This window comes from Eublepharis macularius, chromosome 12, assembly GCF_028583425.1.
Source record: "Eublepharis macularius isolate TG4126 chromosome 12, MPM_Emac_v1.0, whole genome shotgun sequence".
NCBI classification, from domain to species: domain Eukaryota; kingdom Metazoa; phylum Chordata; class Lepidosauria; order Squamata; family Eublepharidae; genus Eublepharis; species Eublepharis macularius.
In genome coordinates, this window is record NC_072801.1 from 18,178,045 (window position 1) to 18,196,072 (window position 18,028).

The 18,028-nt window shown below is 44.1% G+C and overlaps 1 protein-coding gene and 1 non-coding gene across 2 annotated transcripts in view; one reads left to right on the forward strand and one right to left on the reverse strand.

Annotated features, from left to right (window-relative positions):
• The window catches only part of LOC129339063 (uncharacterized), a 115,376-nt gene that overhangs the window by 71,348 nt on the left and 26,000 nt on the right, over positions 1-18,028 (reverse strand). Inside the window, exons 13-27 of the mRNA XM_054993668.1 lie at positions 17,473-17,625; positions 16,324-16,468; positions 14,066-14,224; positions 13,435-13,553; positions 12,967-13,230; positions 11,576-11,731; positions 9,152-9,336; positions 8,614-8,796; positions 8,029-8,120; positions 3,887-4,059; positions 3,267-3,426; positions 2,579-2,658; positions 2,115-2,295; positions 562-717; positions 69-202 (exon numbers count right to left, since the gene is read on the reverse strand). Coding sequence (XP_054849643.1) covers positions 69-202; positions 562-717; positions 2,115-2,295; positions 2,579-2,658; positions 3,267-3,426; positions 3,887-4,059; positions 8,029-8,120; positions 8,614-8,796; positions 9,152-9,336; positions 11,576-11,731; positions 12,967-13,230; positions 13,435-13,553; positions 14,066-14,224; positions 16,324-16,468; positions 17,473-17,625 — 2,340 coding nt within the window. The remainder of the gene's footprint in view (positions 1-68; positions 203-561; positions 718-2,114; positions 2,296-2,578; positions 2,659-3,266; positions 3,427-3,886; positions 4,060-8,028; positions 8,121-8,613; positions 8,797-9,151; positions 9,337-11,575; positions 11,732-12,966; positions 13,231-13,434; positions 13,554-14,065; positions 14,225-16,323; positions 16,469-17,472; positions 17,626-18,028) is intronic.
• TRNAT-GGU (transfer RNA threonine (anticodon GGU)) lies at positions 9,607-9,675 on the forward strand. Its single transcript has one exon. It is a non-coding gene; the product is annotated as a tRNA-Thr (tRNA).

The following is an 18,028-nucleotide window of genomic DNA, read 5'->3' on the forward strand; positions in this document are numbered from 1 at the left end:
TACTACAGTGTCAAAACCTGGTTTTGATGCCATCTGGATTCATGAACCAGTGCCTCAAAACGACTCACCTTGTGATTGTAAGCCAGAATCTGAGTGCAGTAAAACTCATGTTCCAGATTCATCTTGTAGGTGCCAGGTGGGCCATTCTCCGCTTTTAACTTCTGGGCTGTGTTACATTCCTGTCTAAGGTTTTTTGCATCTTCTGCTCCAAGTAAAAAGAAATATGTACATACCAGAGAGGATACAATTAAGAGTCTATGTTTACTTTCACAACAGAAAGACACAGCCAATGCTAACCATAGGAGCAGATCTAGGCTTGCACTATTCCATTCTATTTTAACAGAAGGGTCATTGGCTTGCAAATCATATGCTCCACCTTATCTGTGCCTTCTTCCAAGCACATACAGATTTTATAGTTGGGAACACAGACCTTGTTTTGAAATATGCTTTTAGACAACTAAGTAGTTTCTTTCAGCTTTAGTATATTACAAGAAAGATGGTATAGTAGTACAAGAAAGATGGGTATCTCAATTAAAAAAATACAACAGAATAATGGAGTACCAAACAATCCATATTTAATTCTCAAGGCACTGGACCAGAGACTTCCTCGCTGTTGCATTAGACCGATGAGATGGGAGCCTAGAATTCCTGGAATATGGGTTTCTCCTTCCAGTGAGTACTGCTTCAGTGTGTCACCTGTCTTTTTCTCCAAGCATACTAGAAAAAGAAAGAGAAATGACGCAATCTATTGCTGCCATTTAGATTATCCGCTGTCTGTCATGGAAGAGATCACACTGCAGGGGCATGCACGAAGGAATGGAGCTCCAAAAGGCAAGAGCCCCGCTAATTATAAAATACATTTAATTTTATAGTATTCCCCTCTTTCCTCTCCAGTACTAAAGACATTTGGAAAAGTGTCACTGGAGTTCTTAGGATCATTTGTCAAAATGGTTTCCATCGGTGAAAGACTTCCACCTGAGACCCTGGAGAGAAGCTGAATAGACTATATTGATGTTAATTGACCAGTGGTCTAATTCAGTATAACGTGGCTTTATAATGTTATATGGACCCTGGCTGGGGGTAGGGGGGGTGTCAGTGGGCAAGGTAGAAACTGGGACTTGTCCAAGGGCTGATGGATACCGTCGGTTGTCAAGAAGGCTCAAGCCAGGACTCAGCGGGTTGTAACTGCTGTCCTGCCCTATAGGGACCTGGAGTAAGGAGGGGACGGTGAGGTGGTATCACTGTGAATGACAGGTGGGGGAACACACCTCAGAATCCTTCTCTATCTAAAGAATTCCCTCCAAGTCAAAACCAAAGAAAAGGGGCTGTGCTAGCTTTCTATTTGCAGGGAGTTTTTACATGACAGAATGTTTTAAGGTTGGAATTTAATCTTTAAAAATGTTGAGTATAAATTCTGGAAGAGAGAACTGATTAAAAACTATTGATATTAATGTTTGGGTATAAGCAATCAAGGAGGGGGAGGAAAGAACTTTTACATAAGCAAATTGGGCTGTCACATATTTCGAACGTATTTTTCTGTTGTAGCTTAAATGTAGTGCTTTGTGTTCTGTAGAAGTTTCTGTGCACTCTCTTTTGTCATTTCTATTCCTTTTTCAAATAAAACTTTATTTTTAAAAAGGTGGGAATTTAATCACCTGCAGTCTGAAGAGGTACCGTTGATTCCTTCTACTTGGCCTACACCATTAGGTCGGGGGAGACCCACAGTCTGATTAGCCATTAGACTGTCAGCCAGAGACCAGGGAGATCTGGGTTCAAACCCCTACATGGTTGTGAAGCTCTTTGGATAACTCTGGGGCTGGTCACTTGCTCCCTCAGAGTCTCCCCTCTTGGGGAGGCAAAGATGAAATTAACAAACCCTCTGAGGAGCGATCTTTGGCTCCGTCTTTTTAAACTACACTTCCCAGCGAACACTGCGTCTCCCTACACTTTGGCATCCTCATCTCGTCTCATGTAGAGAAAGACTCCGCCTAACCTACCTCACAGGGTTGTAATGAGGGTGATGTGGAGGTGGAGGAGAGCCAGGCACGTCAACTTGAACTCCCTGAAGAAAGAGAGGGGAAACTGGGGAGATGCAGTCCACAACAAGATTATACCTGAAAAGACGGCTGCATCTTTCAACAGATTAATCAAGGACACCCAAACGGCCATCTTCTTGCCAGGTTGCTTTGTGACATTTCCAGACAGAACAATGGGGCTTCCGTGTCTGAGCAACTTTGCCTCCAGCTGGGTCACATACCGCTGCTCCCCACTCCCCATCTGCAAATCTATCCTTCCCTGCAAAAATTAACCAAAACGGCATGTTTATACATCTTGAGAGACAAAAAGAGAGAGAGAGTTAGTTTAGGTATTACGCGCAAGAGAAAAACAAGTTCTCTCCCAAGGTTCTCTTTCTATAATGGGGAGTAATATTTCTGGGATTTATTACGGCCTTTACAAAGGACATTGCATTCTCTCAGCATACAGTTTTATGTCCCTGTGAAGGCTATGAAATCTTATCCCTTTTTGCGTCCTACACCATGTTAATAAAAATCTTTGACTCTGAAGCGAGCTCACCTACCTTAACATAATAGACATTGCTATCATCTACTATTAATTCCAGATGCCCAACTCGGGAGTGTCTAGAGACTTCAATTTCCCCTGGAAAATACCAAAACAAATGTACATGATTTTCATTTGTTGGTTTGGTCACAGACAAACAATAGTCCAAACAATGGTCCACATGCTAGAAAGATGGAAATAGATCTAAACCGGGCTTTTTTCAGCTGGAACGTGGTGGAATGGAGTTCCGGAACCTCTTGAAAATGGTCACATGGCTGGTGGCCCCGCCCCCTGATCTCCAGACAGTTTAGATTGCTCTCCGCGCAGCAGCGTGGAGGGCAATCTCAACTCCCTTCTGTCTGGAGATCAGGGGGCGGGGCCACCAGCCATTTGACCATTTTCTCTGAGGGCAACCCACTGAGTTTCCCCATCTCTTTTCCCAGAAAAAAGCCCTGGATCTAAGAGATTGGGGGTGGCATCCAAGACACAATTTTGCCTTGACTTGATGAAGTGCTCTTGGTAAAATCCCGTTTTTCTGTCTCATTTTTCCTACTTTCAAAATCTGAATAGCTGTAGCTGATCCATTCTTGCAGAATGATCAAGAGCAAAAAATTCTGCAGGATGTCATACATTTCACCATGTGGGGAAAACAATGAGAGGATTAACAAAGGGAATTCAGCTAATGCCCATAGAGAATAGATAATTACCATTCATTTGCAGTTTTTTCTTTGGCTGAACAAATACAAACGTCAGTTTCTTTTGGGGGATATTGAAATGTAAGTCTATAGCAATGTCTCTTTTCAGCTCTGATTTTGGAGTCCCCATAAAGAAATGCAAGCCAGCTTCATCTGGGATCCAGGAACCTTTCTGGGAGAGGGAAAAAAACAACAACCTCTGACACATGAAATGGACTTATAATTTTCTGAACTAGCTATTGAAGCAAACCGTGCCAATCTTTGGACAAGACCCTGTTGTATATTTAGGCAGGAGGTTGCATCATACGGGTCATATTGCAATGGTCCAGGAGGAAGACTCTATCAGAAGGCAACCTGGGGGCGGGGGTGCTCCCATCAGACAGTAGATCTGAAGAGCTGGCAATTCCCCATCTTGCCTGCTGTGCTGCCAGCCAGCTCTTCACCTGCTGACCCCACCCAGGAACTAGAGGAAGACTCAAAACTGGCATCACCAGCAGCCAGAAGTGATCTAGTCCCTTCTAGTCTACCAACTTAAGATTCAACAACTATAATTTTTGCTACATGAGAAGACCTGGTACAATTATGCTAGACAGGAAAATATGTCCAGGCTGTTTGAATAGCAGGAACTGAACCTGGGAAACATAATTATATGCAGCTTTCATTAAGTACTGGTGTAGTCTTCTGTCTTGCTTCTTCAATGTGACAGCGGCTTTCGTTGGTCCAGGGACTGGGAAAGTGAAACCTCCGGCCTCTTTGCCAGGGACAGAAACCTCAGAGCACAATTGCCAGCCCAGAGCCTTAGACACTAGTGAGAACGGGGAAAAAAAGAGGGAATAGTGAATCATTTTGTTATAACAGAGAGGTTCCATCATCATCATCATCACCATCACCCTTGCCAGAGGAGGCTGCTCTACCGGGGGCTGAGTGGAGTGGAATTTGCACAGTTCTTATAGACATAATTACATAAAAACATAAGAGAAGCCATGTTGGATCAGGCCAATGGCCCATCCAGTCCAACACTCTGTGTCACAGAGTAGCCAAAAAATCCAGGTGTCATCAGGAGGTCTGCCAGTGGGGAAAGGACACTAGAAACCCTCCCCCTGATTGCCCACCCCCCTCAAAACCAAGAATACAGAGCATCACTGCCCTAGACAGAGAGTTCCATCTATACCTTGAGGCTAATAGCCACTGATGGACCTTTGCTCCATATGTTTATCCAATCCCCTCTCAAAGCTGTCTATGCCTGAAGCTGTGGCAGTGAATTCCATGTGTTAATCACTCCTTGGGTCAAGAAGTACTTCCTGTCTGGGGTCTGGGTCCCAGCCCTCAGACTTGCCAGGAGGGAGCAGTGGGAGGCAACCAGGAGGCAGTGGCCCTACCACCCCAGCCAGCAACCAGGTCCAGAACCTGCCCACTCCAGGGGGAAGAGGCGAAAGGCCCAAGCCTCAGAGGACTGGGGGGAGCAGGGGGAGACCAGCCAGTCCCACCCCCCAGGCGGAGGAAAGGGGGCTAAGCAGGACAGAGGCAAAGGGCCAAGGCAGGGGGAACAGGGACCCAGCAACAGCCCAAATAGAGCCCTTACCTGCCAAGGAGGAGAAGCAGCCACTACAGCCCAGAGCCACACCCTGGCTAGAGGACAGCAGCCTGGCTCAGGAGGTGCTAGGAGCCAAGCCCCTCCAGGTGGAGCTGCCACAGGCATTCTGGGGGAGGAGATGGGTAGCCCTGCCCGGCATCAATGAGCAGGCAGCCCAGAAGCTGGCCAGGGCAGCTCCTCGCGAGCAAGGCCAGGCATGCTCAGCAGCACAGAAGCCGGCTGGGGCAGCTCCTCGCGAGCAAGGCCAAGGAGACCTCAGCTGGGGATGGCTCGCATTCAACCCCACCCTGCCAGCAAGGCAAGGAAGCCAAGAAGGGATTAGTGGTAGGAGGGAAACACCTGAGGGAAGGCACAGCTGGGCCAAGTCAGGAGAGGGAACAAGCCTAGAAGGAGGGCGGGGCAGGGAAAGGAAACCCTATATAAGGTGGCTAGGAAGAGCTCTGAGGTGGTGGGTGTGAGTAAGGAGTGATGGTGTGGAGTGAGAGCAGAGCAGTGTGAGAGTGGAGGCTTGGAGGAGAGTTCTGGGAGAAGGAGATGATGGAGGACGCAGAGGGTAAGCAGGCCAGGTTGAGCAGGCCAGCGAGTGGACTGAGAGGGAGTCTGGGTGATGTATACCGCCCCTCCTTCCACAGAGCAGGGTCCTGCAGTGTCCCTGGTGCCTCTCTGATGTCAGGGCTGGCCCAGCTGTGGCTCTGCCCAGCGGCGGCAGCGACAAGCCCTGACACTTCCTTTTATCCGTTCTAACCCAAATGCTCAGCAATTTCATTGAGTGCCCATGAGTTCTTGTATTGTGAGAAAGGGAGAAAAAGACTTCTTTCTCCACCTTCTCTATCCCATGCATAATCTTGTAAACCTCTATCATGTCACCCCTCAGTTGTTGTTTCTCCAAGCTAAAGAGCCCCAAGTGCTTTAACCTTTCTTCATAGGGGAAGCGTTCCATCCCTTTAATCATTCTAGTTATCCTTTTCTGCACTTTTTCCAGTGCTATATCTTTACATATGCCAAGGACTATAGAAAACCATATGCTGTGGGAAATGTGCTCTTCAGTCTTCCATTGCCCGTTGCCCGGATGATCACGACTATGTGCTATCTGATGAAGAGCTGATGGAGATCTGGGACTTGGCTGGCATCTCCCCTACACTGTTCTGGATTGTAAACTCGCATTGGGTGATTTGTTTGACTCAAGTATGACCTGATTTCCATCTGCATCTGTGTTGTTATCTGAAGCTACCCTGCTGTTCTGTTTTTATGAATTATGTTATGATTGCATCCCTGCTACTTGTTGTATGTTTTTTGTATTGATTAATTGGATGGTTATCTTGCTTTATGTGGGTGATCAGTCAATTGGTTACTATGTCCTGTGGGAATTGACTGACTAGGTGGTGGTGGTTAGAATTAATCAGGGGCCGCATAGGGCCCTTGAATTACTAGCTGGGTAGCATATTGAGTGATTCCGAACACATTAGATAATGCACTTCCAATCCTCTTTATAGATCATTCGGAATGGATTTTTTTCATGTGCAGAACAAAAAATCCACCTCAAATGATTGATAAAGTGCATTGAAAGTGCATTATCCAACGTGTGCGGAATCAGCCATTGTTAAACTCTACTGGAACCTGCAGCGAGTTGTTTTGGGAAGGGCAGGGTAGCATGTGGTGGCCACTGGTGGAAAGGCTGGAATGGAGTCAGGGATCCCAGTGCTCTGGGGACATGGGAAATATGGCTGTGGGGCAAGGCATTGTAAAGGAAGGATGTGGAGATATGGTACGGCTCGGTGTCCTAACCTGCACCCCTTCCTGAGATATGTTGCTTGTGGGGCTAGGAATACAAGCCCCCCTCCGGTTATATGTTTTTGAGTAATGACAAGTCAATTAATAATAAGACCAGAACACTGCAAGATTATTTTGCAATAAATAATATCAACCTGGTATGCGTTACTGAGACCTGGGTTTGGGAGAACGAGACAGTCAACCTGAAGGAACCAATCCTTTTAGAGTCGACTGAAGTTGAACCCTACAAAAACAGTGGTCCTGTACCTGGGTTGTTGGTTGATGGGCTTGGGAATACAGCTCCTGGCCCTGGATAGGGTACCGCTGGCACCTATGCTGACGGTGAGGAGCCTGGACATGGTCCTGGATGCCCCTCTCTCAATGGAGGCCCAGGTCACGGCACCAGATCAAGCAGCTTGTTCCCTACTTCTCGACTGGCAACCTAGCTACAGTGATCCAAGCAACGGTCATCTCCAAGTTAGATTACTGTGACTTGCTGTACGCAGGGCTACTCTTAAGCCTGATCTGGAAGTTACCATTGGTCCAGAATGCAGCACTTACCGGGACTCCAGTTAGGACACACATACGACCTGTCTTGTGTCAGCTGCACTAGCTCCCAGTTGAGTTCCGGGTCAAGTTTAAGGTACCGACTATGACATTTAAAGCCCTTAATGGACTGGGACCAACATACCTGCGGGACTTCCTCTTGCCATATGTTCCTCAGAAGGCACTACATCTTCTGGGGTGATCCCTAGCCCCAAGGGCATTCGCCTAGCTTCAACCAGGGCCAGGGCCTTTTCAGCCATGGCACTGGCCTGGTGGAACTCTTTCTCTGTTCAGAGACTAGGGCCCTGTGGGACTTGTTACAGTTCCGCTGGGACTGTAAGACGGAGCTGTTCCGCCAGGCCTATGGTTGTGGTTGAGGTGTGGGCAAACTGTGCAGTCGGCCTTTCTGCTGTGGCCTGCGGTCCTCCTGTTTAGTAAAGATACTTTTGTAATCTGCCTGCCCAACCTCCATGATTTTTGCGGGGGGCGTATTGTCTGTGAACATCAAAATGCCACCTCTTGGACGTGTGGTTTTTAATTTTTATACTGTGCTTGTTTATTTTACTCCTATTATTGAGTGTTGTTATTTTAATATTATTGTAATATTATTAATGTTGTGACTCGCCTTAAGCCTGCTCGTGGGGATGACAGGTAAGAAATCGAATAAATTAAATAAAATTAAATCTTATGATTAAAAATTAAATCAAGGCATGTTGTTTATTTTTGTAGTACATTTTTGGCCCACTGAGGATTTGAACCTGGGTCACCAAAATGCTTATCCAACACTTAAACCACTGTACCAATCTGGCTTTTCATATAAATAACCCATTAGAGTTATTATAGCTCAGGTTCCCACACACCTACCTTCTTCATTCGTGCATGATTTAGTTTCAATCTCGCGTGGGACAATGTTGACACTTTCCGTTCCATCAGCTTTGGTTACAAACAGCTGAGAACTATAACGAAGAAATGAAGTCACTGCATTTTCCTTTATTCTATAGCTTTTATATTCAAGTCACAGTGTTGTGTCTTCTGCTTTTCTAGCTAGGGCTCCATTTCTTATTTTAAAAAAAATATTTGTTGGATTTAAACTTTCCAAGACAATAACCTACTGTTCTGCAAGCCCTTTTGGCTTTATTTTATGTCTAGCCACGGTTGCAGTTTCTTGATAATATTGACGAAGCACTCAAAACATGCTTAAATGTGCTCTCCTTTTTATATTGTGAGATGTTCTGGATACTAATCCCCACTCAACAGTAAAGTTTCAAAGCTATTCCTCCCAAGGAAGAAATACACAGTGCCACTGGAAACCATTCACTGCCCAGGGTTTCAGAGGGGGAAAAGATTTCAAATACACATTCTTGCACTGCTAAGAAAAATGTTCCAGAAAATTGGCAATATCCCCTTGAGCATGGCATAGATCTGTACACAGCAGCAAAAACTTTTTACCTAAAATATACAATTTCCATGGAGTCTTCGGGAGTATTCAAAAATAACTTGAACTCTTTCCCCTTTTTTGCCTGGATCCCTCCATCAAGGCTGGTTGATGACCGTAAGCTGGTGGCCCATTTCAAGCCAGCTTGGCCTAGAAATCCCACCGTTCCCATTTGGGCAGAAATTTGAAATATTGCGCTGCAACAAAATGCACAGAAAGACAGAATGTATTGAAAAGAAGCTCTAGGGGGGCTTGGGGGTATTTTTAAAATGGCAGTTGACAGCTATTTTGCCTGATTAACTGACTTACAGTTAGGCCTTTCTTTTTGTACCAGTAGATCTGTAAATCTGGCAGTGCTTGGAGGATGAGGCAAGATCAAAGAAGTCCCAAGGTGACAGAGGCAAAGAGATAATCTTTTATGTGAACAGAACTCTGATGAACTATGAAAAATCTCTTTACTGAAGTTTTCTGTTCCAATCAAACTGATCGACCTAGCATGGTTCCTCAAAGCCCTGATTCCAATAAACCCTACAGCGAAATGCAGCTTTTTACCTTGGTTTGATGTAGCCATTGACGAAAAAATTGTTCCGCTGTTTGAAATCCACATTGCCTCTGAGAGTCACGTTCACGGCCGCTAAAGCGTTTAAAGCCAGGAGGACAGGCAAGCCAGAGATGGCTGGGAACAGCAACTGTTCAGTGGCCAAACTTAGACGTTTATTAAACTGGACTTCTTGGCCCTGTTACAGATTAGAGACGGGAAGCCAGAAATGTTATGGTTCCCTGACAACAATTGCTTCTCACCACTGAGTGGGACATTCTGTGAATGTGTGAAACTGCCTTAATGCTAAGGCTTGGTCCAGACATCTGTAAAACCCTGGTTTAATTCAACCAACTACAGTGAGTGTGGTTACATGAACGCAGGCTGCTCTGCTCTTAGCTGGGGTCATTCAAACCACAATGAAGTTCCTTTATCAACCACAGTTAGTTTCTCAGTGCTTAGGGGAAGGGCTGTGGCTCAGTGGCAGAGCATCTGCTTGGTGTGCAGAAGGTCCCAGGTTCAATCCCTGACATCTGCAATTAAAAGGACTTGGCAGTAGAAAAGAGCAAGAGTCCAGTAGCACCTATAAAACTATCAAAATTTGTGGTAAGGTATGAGCTTTCATGAGTCACAGCTCACTTCTTCAAATACAGTTAGAATGTGAGTCCATCTGTCTTTATAGTGATTTCAGAAGATGAATGACAATAGCCAGTGAATGACAATAGCAGGCGTGATTGGATAGAGTGGGGTATGCAGAGAGAAGTGGGTGTGGAGAAATCAGCATTGCTAATGAGACAGGTTTTAACTCAGTCCAGGTTGATGCATTGTCTTGAGCTTTGTTATCAGTTGCAATCCCCACCCTATCCAATCATGCCTTCTATTGGCATTCAAGCTAAAGATCTGGCAGTAGGTGATGTTAAAGACCAAAGATCCTGGAGATCTTCTGCCAATGTGAGTAGACAATTTTGACTTTGATGGACCAGTTAAACTCTGATTCAGTTTAAGTCAGGAAGCTTCATATGTTCTTGTGATTTCCTGTGATTTATTTATTTAGGGAACTTACATGCTGCCTCTGCCCAGAGCTGCTCAGAGGTGGCTCACAAATAAGAAAACAAAAACTACAACATAAATTATCGATATTACAACAAGCCAGTAAAAATGAGCTATGAGCATACAGCTCAAAACACTGAGCAGACTAAAACATATCCATAGAACAGGCTAGAAATAGATGATAAAAATAAATGGGGGTAGGGGGTGCAGAACTTAATGGACAGCCCATGTAAAGAAAAACGTTTTGGCTGGGCGCCTAAAAGACAGAAAGGCTTCCAGGGGGAAGGCATGCAACAGACACCCATGGACCAGCTGCCTTGTCCCCCCAGTGGCCCAGCCCCAGTGCACAGTCCCTGGTTACAAGACACTAGCCAGAATGAAGGGGGTGAAACCAGCATTTGATGGTTCATCTGTGGGCAGGTTTCACAATTAGCCGTAGTTTAAAAAAACCATGGGTTCGTTTTGTGCCTGTGCCCAACTACTGGACCCATCAAACCCACTATTTCTTCTACTGGTTGACAGCAGTTTCTCATGGCTGGCCTTTTTTGTCCAGCTCATCTAACTAGAGATGTTGGGGATTGAACACAGAACCTTCATCAGGCAAAGCACACACTCTACCACTGAGCTGTGGGCCATCCCTGGAAAGGACAGACCTGAGATCTTTCAAGTAGAATCAACAAAAATTGTGTGACATCCAGAAATGGCCCGTCATCCCAGCAGAACCTTACCAGCTGCTCTAATGCAGAATTCATTACATTGGATGACTGCTGAATGTTTGTTAATGTAGCCAGGGGTCATTTCATAGAAAAAGAGCTGCAGGAACTCATTAGCCTAACTCATTAGCATATGCCACACCTCTTGCCATCACCGGAAGTGTGTCATTGGCATAACTGATTTGCATGTGCCACACCCCCTGACCTCACTTATCCTGGCTGTTTTGGACCCAATCCTGGCCACTCAGGGCTGAAATTGGGCCCAAAATGGCAAAAGGGGGCTGAAAATGGCTGAAGAGTGGCCCAAAATGGTCAGGATCGGGCCGCCGCTGAGCGGGAGAGTGATCCACCACCCATAAAAGGCCTGATCCTGGCCATTTTGGGACCAATCCTAGCTGTTTTAGTCCCAATCCTGGCCATTTGGGGCCCAATCCAGGCCAAAACAGGCCCAAAATACCCCAAAATCAGGTGGGCAGGGCCACCTGACATGTGACCTCTTTGGAGAACTACCGGAACTGTGTTCCTGTGCGTTCCCCCTCAAAATGAGCCCTGAATGTAGCTGTCCTCACTAGTAGGGTTGGCAGCTGCAAAGTCAGCATTCTTCATGCTTGGGGGGCTCTTAGATGAGGCCGTGATTCTCCACTCCCAGCCTTGAACGGCTCGCAAAGCCTTTACCTTTAGCAGCTTGACACCCAACTCTGCAAGGTCCAGGTAGTAGTGTTTCACTTGATTCCTTAGATGTCCACAGTCCAAAAACAAGAGCTCATTCCCAAAGATTTTTATGCTCAGATTGCATTTTGGCTCCTTCCTCTTCCCCATTCTTTTGGTGAACTGGCGCATCAAGAAAGAGAGCAAGGCAACTGCATTAGATATGTATCACGATGCCATGTAGGGACAGATTCTAAAAGGGACTCATAAAACATGAAACAGGTTATCCTTTCCTTTCCTTTAATATGATTAAAGCTCCGTGACTAAAAATCTTTTGAGTGGTCAAAACCCATCTGTTGAATGGCATCATCTCGACATAATACTAAGCCAATAAAAGAATCTTGCAACAGCAATGGTAAAATTCAGAGATTTATCAGATAAAAAGAATAAAACTAACTCATATTGAGGCAGAGCTGAGAAATTATCTAGGTACTGAGTTAAAAAACTGCTTCTAAGACTAATAGAAAGAGGACACTCTAACATAATGTGTATTAAGGTAACCCATTTTCCCCTGAGAACATCCACAAAGATGGTCTGAATAAGGAACCTTCCTCAATCTTCCCTTCATAACAGGAGTGGGCCGTGCATTCAATCGAGTTAATAAAAGTGCTCTAAAATAATTTGGAGTAGTTAAGTGAAAAGCATAGGAAGGTTACCAATTTGGTGGAGGAATAACAAAAAAAATAGGGGAGCAAACCCTGCAGGCACAAAACAGTATTGCAATTTTCATCCCAATTGGATGACGTGAAGAATCAACAATAGCCTGTTTAACACTTTCTATTTGCTTATTCCAGCCTAACTTTTCAGTATTACCAAAAAGGACCAAACCACCCGGGGATAGTAAGAACAATGTAATAATTACTACAAAATCAATATAGTTCTTTAAAGTGCAAATTCTAAAGTGGCCACATGATCCTTCTGGCCTGGGAAAGTCAGCTGATGGTGGAGAACCAACCTGGTGCTACTGAATGATAAAAGTCTCGCGGGCCAAGCTAAAAATGATGAATGACACTTGAACGGCAAGTGAACAGACTCACGTGTATTCCTCCCTGTTCACCAGCGCTCCACTTGCACTCCGCTTGATCACGTAGTGGAGTGCAAGTAAACAGGGAGGAATACATGTGAGTCTGTTCACTTGCCATTCAAGTGTCATTTGTCACTTGTAGCTTGGCCCTGAGCTTTCAGTCTAGCCTTGCCTTGACACAAAGTGGGTTTGTGTTTCCAACACTGGGTGGCCCTGGACCATCCACACTCATTTGTCTGCCAAACCTCCCTTACAGGGCTGTTGTGAGGAGGAAATGAGGAGGACCACATAACTACCCTGAGCACAAGGTTTAAAAAAGTAAGAGATCAGTTACCTTTTTCACTAACTCACTCATCTTATTGTACTGCCCCCCTGGGCAGTTCAGATTTTCCCTCTTCAACTTGGACTTGTCATCTTTAGGAAGAAAACCATTCCTATGAGCGTATCTTCTGGTGGTCTGCTTGTTTGGCTGTACTTTGCTTGCTGCCTCCTCTTCTGGCGATTCCACTTTTGAGTTCCGTTCTTTGTTATCTCTAACAGGATGGAGGCCGAAGAATTTCTGAACAACATCTTCCACATTCTCCAGCCTGATACCCAGCTGAGGAACAACAGACGCTATATTACACTGAGACGTGTGCAAAATGGCCCTCGATTTCTCCCTCGATTTTAGTGTTCATCATATATATATATATATATATATATATATATATGATAAGAGATCTTACATAGCTGTGATCTTTGTTTACAACCCAAAAGTCAATACACTCTGGAGTTGTTTATCAGCATATTGGGGTAAACTTGCCTCCAAGAGATTGACAGCTCGTCTCAGCCCATAGATGGTCAAGTTGGTTGCAATCATGCGTGGAATGAAGGATGAAGGTGAAAAGATGAGCCTGGTGTCAGCATTTGCACTTACTGATGCTGCAGTATAAATTCAAGATGATAAATAGTAAGATGATAAGCTGGAAGCCCATGAAGACTCACAGGAACAATTTGGACCCCCCCTTTTCAGATCACTTCCTCCAGGATGCTATAAATTCTCAGGAGCTTCAGGAAGCTAATTTGTCCTCCCTGCCTCCCACCCCCCTTTTTAACTGCTTCTCAATGTTCTGTGCCTCCTCAAGCACACTCAGTCTCCATTAAGCCATTTTAGATACCCCCACCCCTGTTTTGGTGAATTTACAAAGTCATATTTTTCTGCATGCATTAAAACACCCCGCCCCAAATAGGTAGAAATGCCTATTGGTCCATGGGTGCTATGCACAATCATAATAGGGCTAGCCACTTTGCTACTGAAAGGAATTTATAATAAATACAATGCAGACTACACTTGATATTGAATAGAATTTATTCAAATTGAGGCCAGGGCATTGACTTTTTTTTTAACTTTGGAAGGGACTGACGTTCATAAGTGCATACTTTTATAAACCTACCTGAGTGGAAAGTGGCATCTGAATAGGAGGAAAACTTCCATGCCTCCCCGTCAAACTCTTTACTGAGAATGTCATCGGGAAGAGAATTCTTAAGATCTTGCTTCAGCGGATCATTCGTTTCCAAGATTTGAGAAAGGTGACTCCACACAAAAGAACCCACTTAATATCAAACGAGAAAGAAGTGTAAAAATCAAAAGGACTTTGTTTTGAGGAACACACAACAATAGTCTCTCAGGAAGCAGATGACACATTCAGCCCACAGGATGATCAGCTTTCCCACAGAAGGAAAAGAAGCATACTTAGAGTTAGAAGAGGAGGATTTAATGCTGTCTCTTTCCTCAGGTTTTACAGGGAGACAAACCAGAAAGTTAGAAAGATAGAGCGGTCATGGCATCTGATTGCTCCTTACTGCCCTGAATTATCCTTTGATGTGTAGATTGCTAATCTCAGGACTTCCTCCTCGTGATATCCTTCTCTTCCTCTCTTTGTCTCACAACTATCTCTTCTCTCCATCTTCTGCCATGGATGCAGGATCTTTCCTGCAATCCATGCCCATCCTTAGACTAGATACGTAGATAGAAATTTATCTCTCTCTTTTCCTATCAGAGTATGGAGTTCCTATAATAAAGAACTCTTATTTCTTTTCTAAACCTAAGCTTTTCTCTCTCACACTCATACCAGCCAGCAAGCTCCAAACAACCATTACGTTCTGTCTGCAATTGATGCTACTCTGCCACCCACCCACTAGTTTAGGGAGGTCAAGTTTGTTGATAGATAGCAGAGACAGAGACAGACAGAGAGATAGTTAGAGAGAGATATAGTTAGACACAGAAGTTAGAGAGAGAGAGAGAGACAGAGACAGACAGACACAGAGAGAGATAGTTAGTTATAGTTAGAGAGAGAGACACACACACACAGAGACAGAGAGTTAGAGAGAGAGAGACACACACACCCACTAGTTAGGGAGATGAAGTTTGTTGATAGTCAGACAGACAGATAGACAGACACAGAGATGGATAGAGCGATAGAGATAGGTTATGGGCCCAGTTTAAGGATGACAAATAGAATACAAAGCTGCACTGAGTGCTTTACTAATTGAGCTGAGAAAAGTTGAAGTTGGCAGGCTTACTCGATTTGCTCCATGGCTAATGCCATTTAGAGAAGTTTAGAGACCAATAGGAGACATGAGCTCAGATAACAATGGAATGGGACTTCCTCTAATCCACAAAGTTCGAGTGAAAAATATCTCCAGCCTGGGGATTGGTACCCTTTGGTCTGCCTGATGTATGGGAACTATGTATAAATGATGAATATGTTTTTGCCAAAATGTATAAACCCTTGTTAAAATCTGAGACAGAAGAAGAGCAAGTGAAAGAATGTATGATTAAATGGGCTAAAATTTTTGGATATGATATATTAATGGAACAATGGGAAAATATGTGGTTAAAAAGATTGAAATTTACATCAAGCTCTAGTCTTAAAGAGAATTTTTATAAGATGATGTATCATTGGTATATGACTCCTGAGAAACTCGCTAGAATGTACAAGCGTTCTTTGAACTTATGATGGAAATGTGCTAGGCCTGAAAGATCTTTTTACCATATGCAGTGGACTTGTAAGAAATCAGAAAAAAAATTGGATACAAATACAACTATTAACCTTTAAGATTTTAAAGATTAAAATACAATTGAAATCAGAGACTTTTTGTTGGGAATAATGGATAGTCAATTGGAAAGAAGTTATGGAACTTTGTTTTTATATATGATTACAGCAGTGAGACTATTATATTCACAAACCTGGAAGAGTCTGACACTGTCTGCAATAAAGGAATGGTTAATAAAGGTGTTGGAACTTGCAATGATGGCAAAACTTAGTTCATTGTTTAGTGAGAACACAATAAGCTCATTTACTGTTGAATGGAAACCCCTTTTAGACTTTTTAATATGAAATAGACAATAATGATATGATGGCTTGTGGATTTATGGACTAAGGAATTTGGGCATTAGAAAAAAGAGAGCCTTTATTTTTAACATAAAGAGAAAATTTGATTGAAAATACTAATACTTGTTGTGGAGATAATTGTGGAGAAAAGTTTCCTTTTAGTTAATATAGTTTTTCTTTATGCAAACATGGGACTTCAAAGACATTTATAGATTTTATTTTCCAGGAAGTTACCAGCCAAGCTAAGATAAAGTGACGGAAACTTTACAAACTCTGGAATGAGGAAGGAGAGGTTATGCAGAGAAGTGGTTTCTTACCTTGGCTGGACTTCTCCTCCTGTAAAGTCCATTTAATTTGGTTAAATAATTCTTCACTTGGGCATTTTAGGGACATAAGATAAGAAGCAATTCTTATTTCCACATCCTCATCATAGGTTTGATACAGTTGGACTAATGTGGTGCGCTAAAATGAACAAAAACACAAAAAAATGAACAAAAAAACGGGCTTGTTTCTATTTTGGCAGCGGGGGCGGGAGAGGGGCTACCTCAACAAAGGGACCTGATGCATCTTTTCAGGCAGGCCATTTCACCAAGCAGGAGCCACTGTAGAAAAAGCTTTCAAATGCACACAGAGGGGTTGTTTCTCTTGGAAGGAAAGGATGCTTCTACAAAGGCATGCAGCTGGCCCAGACACTCACACAGAAAGACTGTTAACAGGGTCGGGCCACAGATTTGTCTCATGTTTCAATAGCAAGACTGAGCTGATACCCATGAGCGGTTTTATCCAAAGGCTTTACTGAGGCTGGTGTTTGAATTAGAATCTCCTTGTTTTCTGGGGGTGGTGGGGTGGGTGGGAAATCTCAAGTGTTGAATGCTAATATTTTAGTGCATCAGTGTCCTCTGTTTTTTCAAAGGTTCCATTCAGAAAACACATCAGACTGGGGATGCATGAAGCTGCCTTATACTGACTCAGACTCTGGGTCCATCGAGGTCAGTCTTGTCTACCCAGATTGGCAGCGGCTCTCCAGGGTCTCAGGCAGAGGTCTTTCACATCACCTGCTGCCTGGTCCTTTCAACTGGAGATGCCGGGGATTGAACCCAGGGCCTTCTGCGAGACAAGCAGATGCTCTACCCCTGAGCAATTACCCCTTCCTTATGTGGCTTAAATATCGTTCAGAACCCTGGACCACTTTGTTGGCAAATGTCTGCCTAGCCCACCGTATGCTAGAACTTCTTTCCCAGGTTTGCAACTTCGGTCCTATAAGGCATCAGCCTTTGAAGGTGCAGTGGCAAATGAAATGAAATCTTGCGAAGTTAAACAACATGCCAAGGGCCACCCAATAAACTTTGGAGCAGAGCAGTGGTTCTCCAAGGTCAGCCCCATCAGGTGTTCCGTTCCTCAACCTGGATCTCTATCCCACACCTTCCTCACGCAGAAACCTAGCTGGGCGTCCAGAGGCCACTTACATTGGCTGCACAAGGAATGCGTCTGAAAGCCTCTATGGCAGCCAGCCGGATTTCCGTAGGGTTTCTTTTCCGGCTTGCACAGGAACTCAGGAAGGAGGCAAGAGACGTCCCTGCTAGCCCTGCATTTCCAATGGCTTTTAAAACAAGTTCCACCTGGAAATCCAAAGCAGAGTTGAACGGAGTCCTTTTTCGATGATCCTCCAAGTTGCATGCACAAATATTGTCAATAAATAGTAATGAGTTTGGTCTTTGAATCATGCCTCCAATAAATTACTTGAAACAGAAACAAGAGTTTAGAATACTACATTTTAAAAAAAAAATCTTAGCTTGCTCCTCCTTAGGAGGACACAGTGATGTCCATCAGGGCTATAATGTTGGGGAAGAGAAGGGGGTTTAATATAAAAAGAGTGGAACAAAGAACCCTTTGGATCCTGAGCTGTTTCCTCATTTGGAAATGCCTCCTGTAGCTGCATTAAGTACCACGAGGGGGAAAGGACAAAATCAAAAAGAGTCCAGCAGCACCTTTTAGACTAACCAATTTTATTGTAGCATAAGC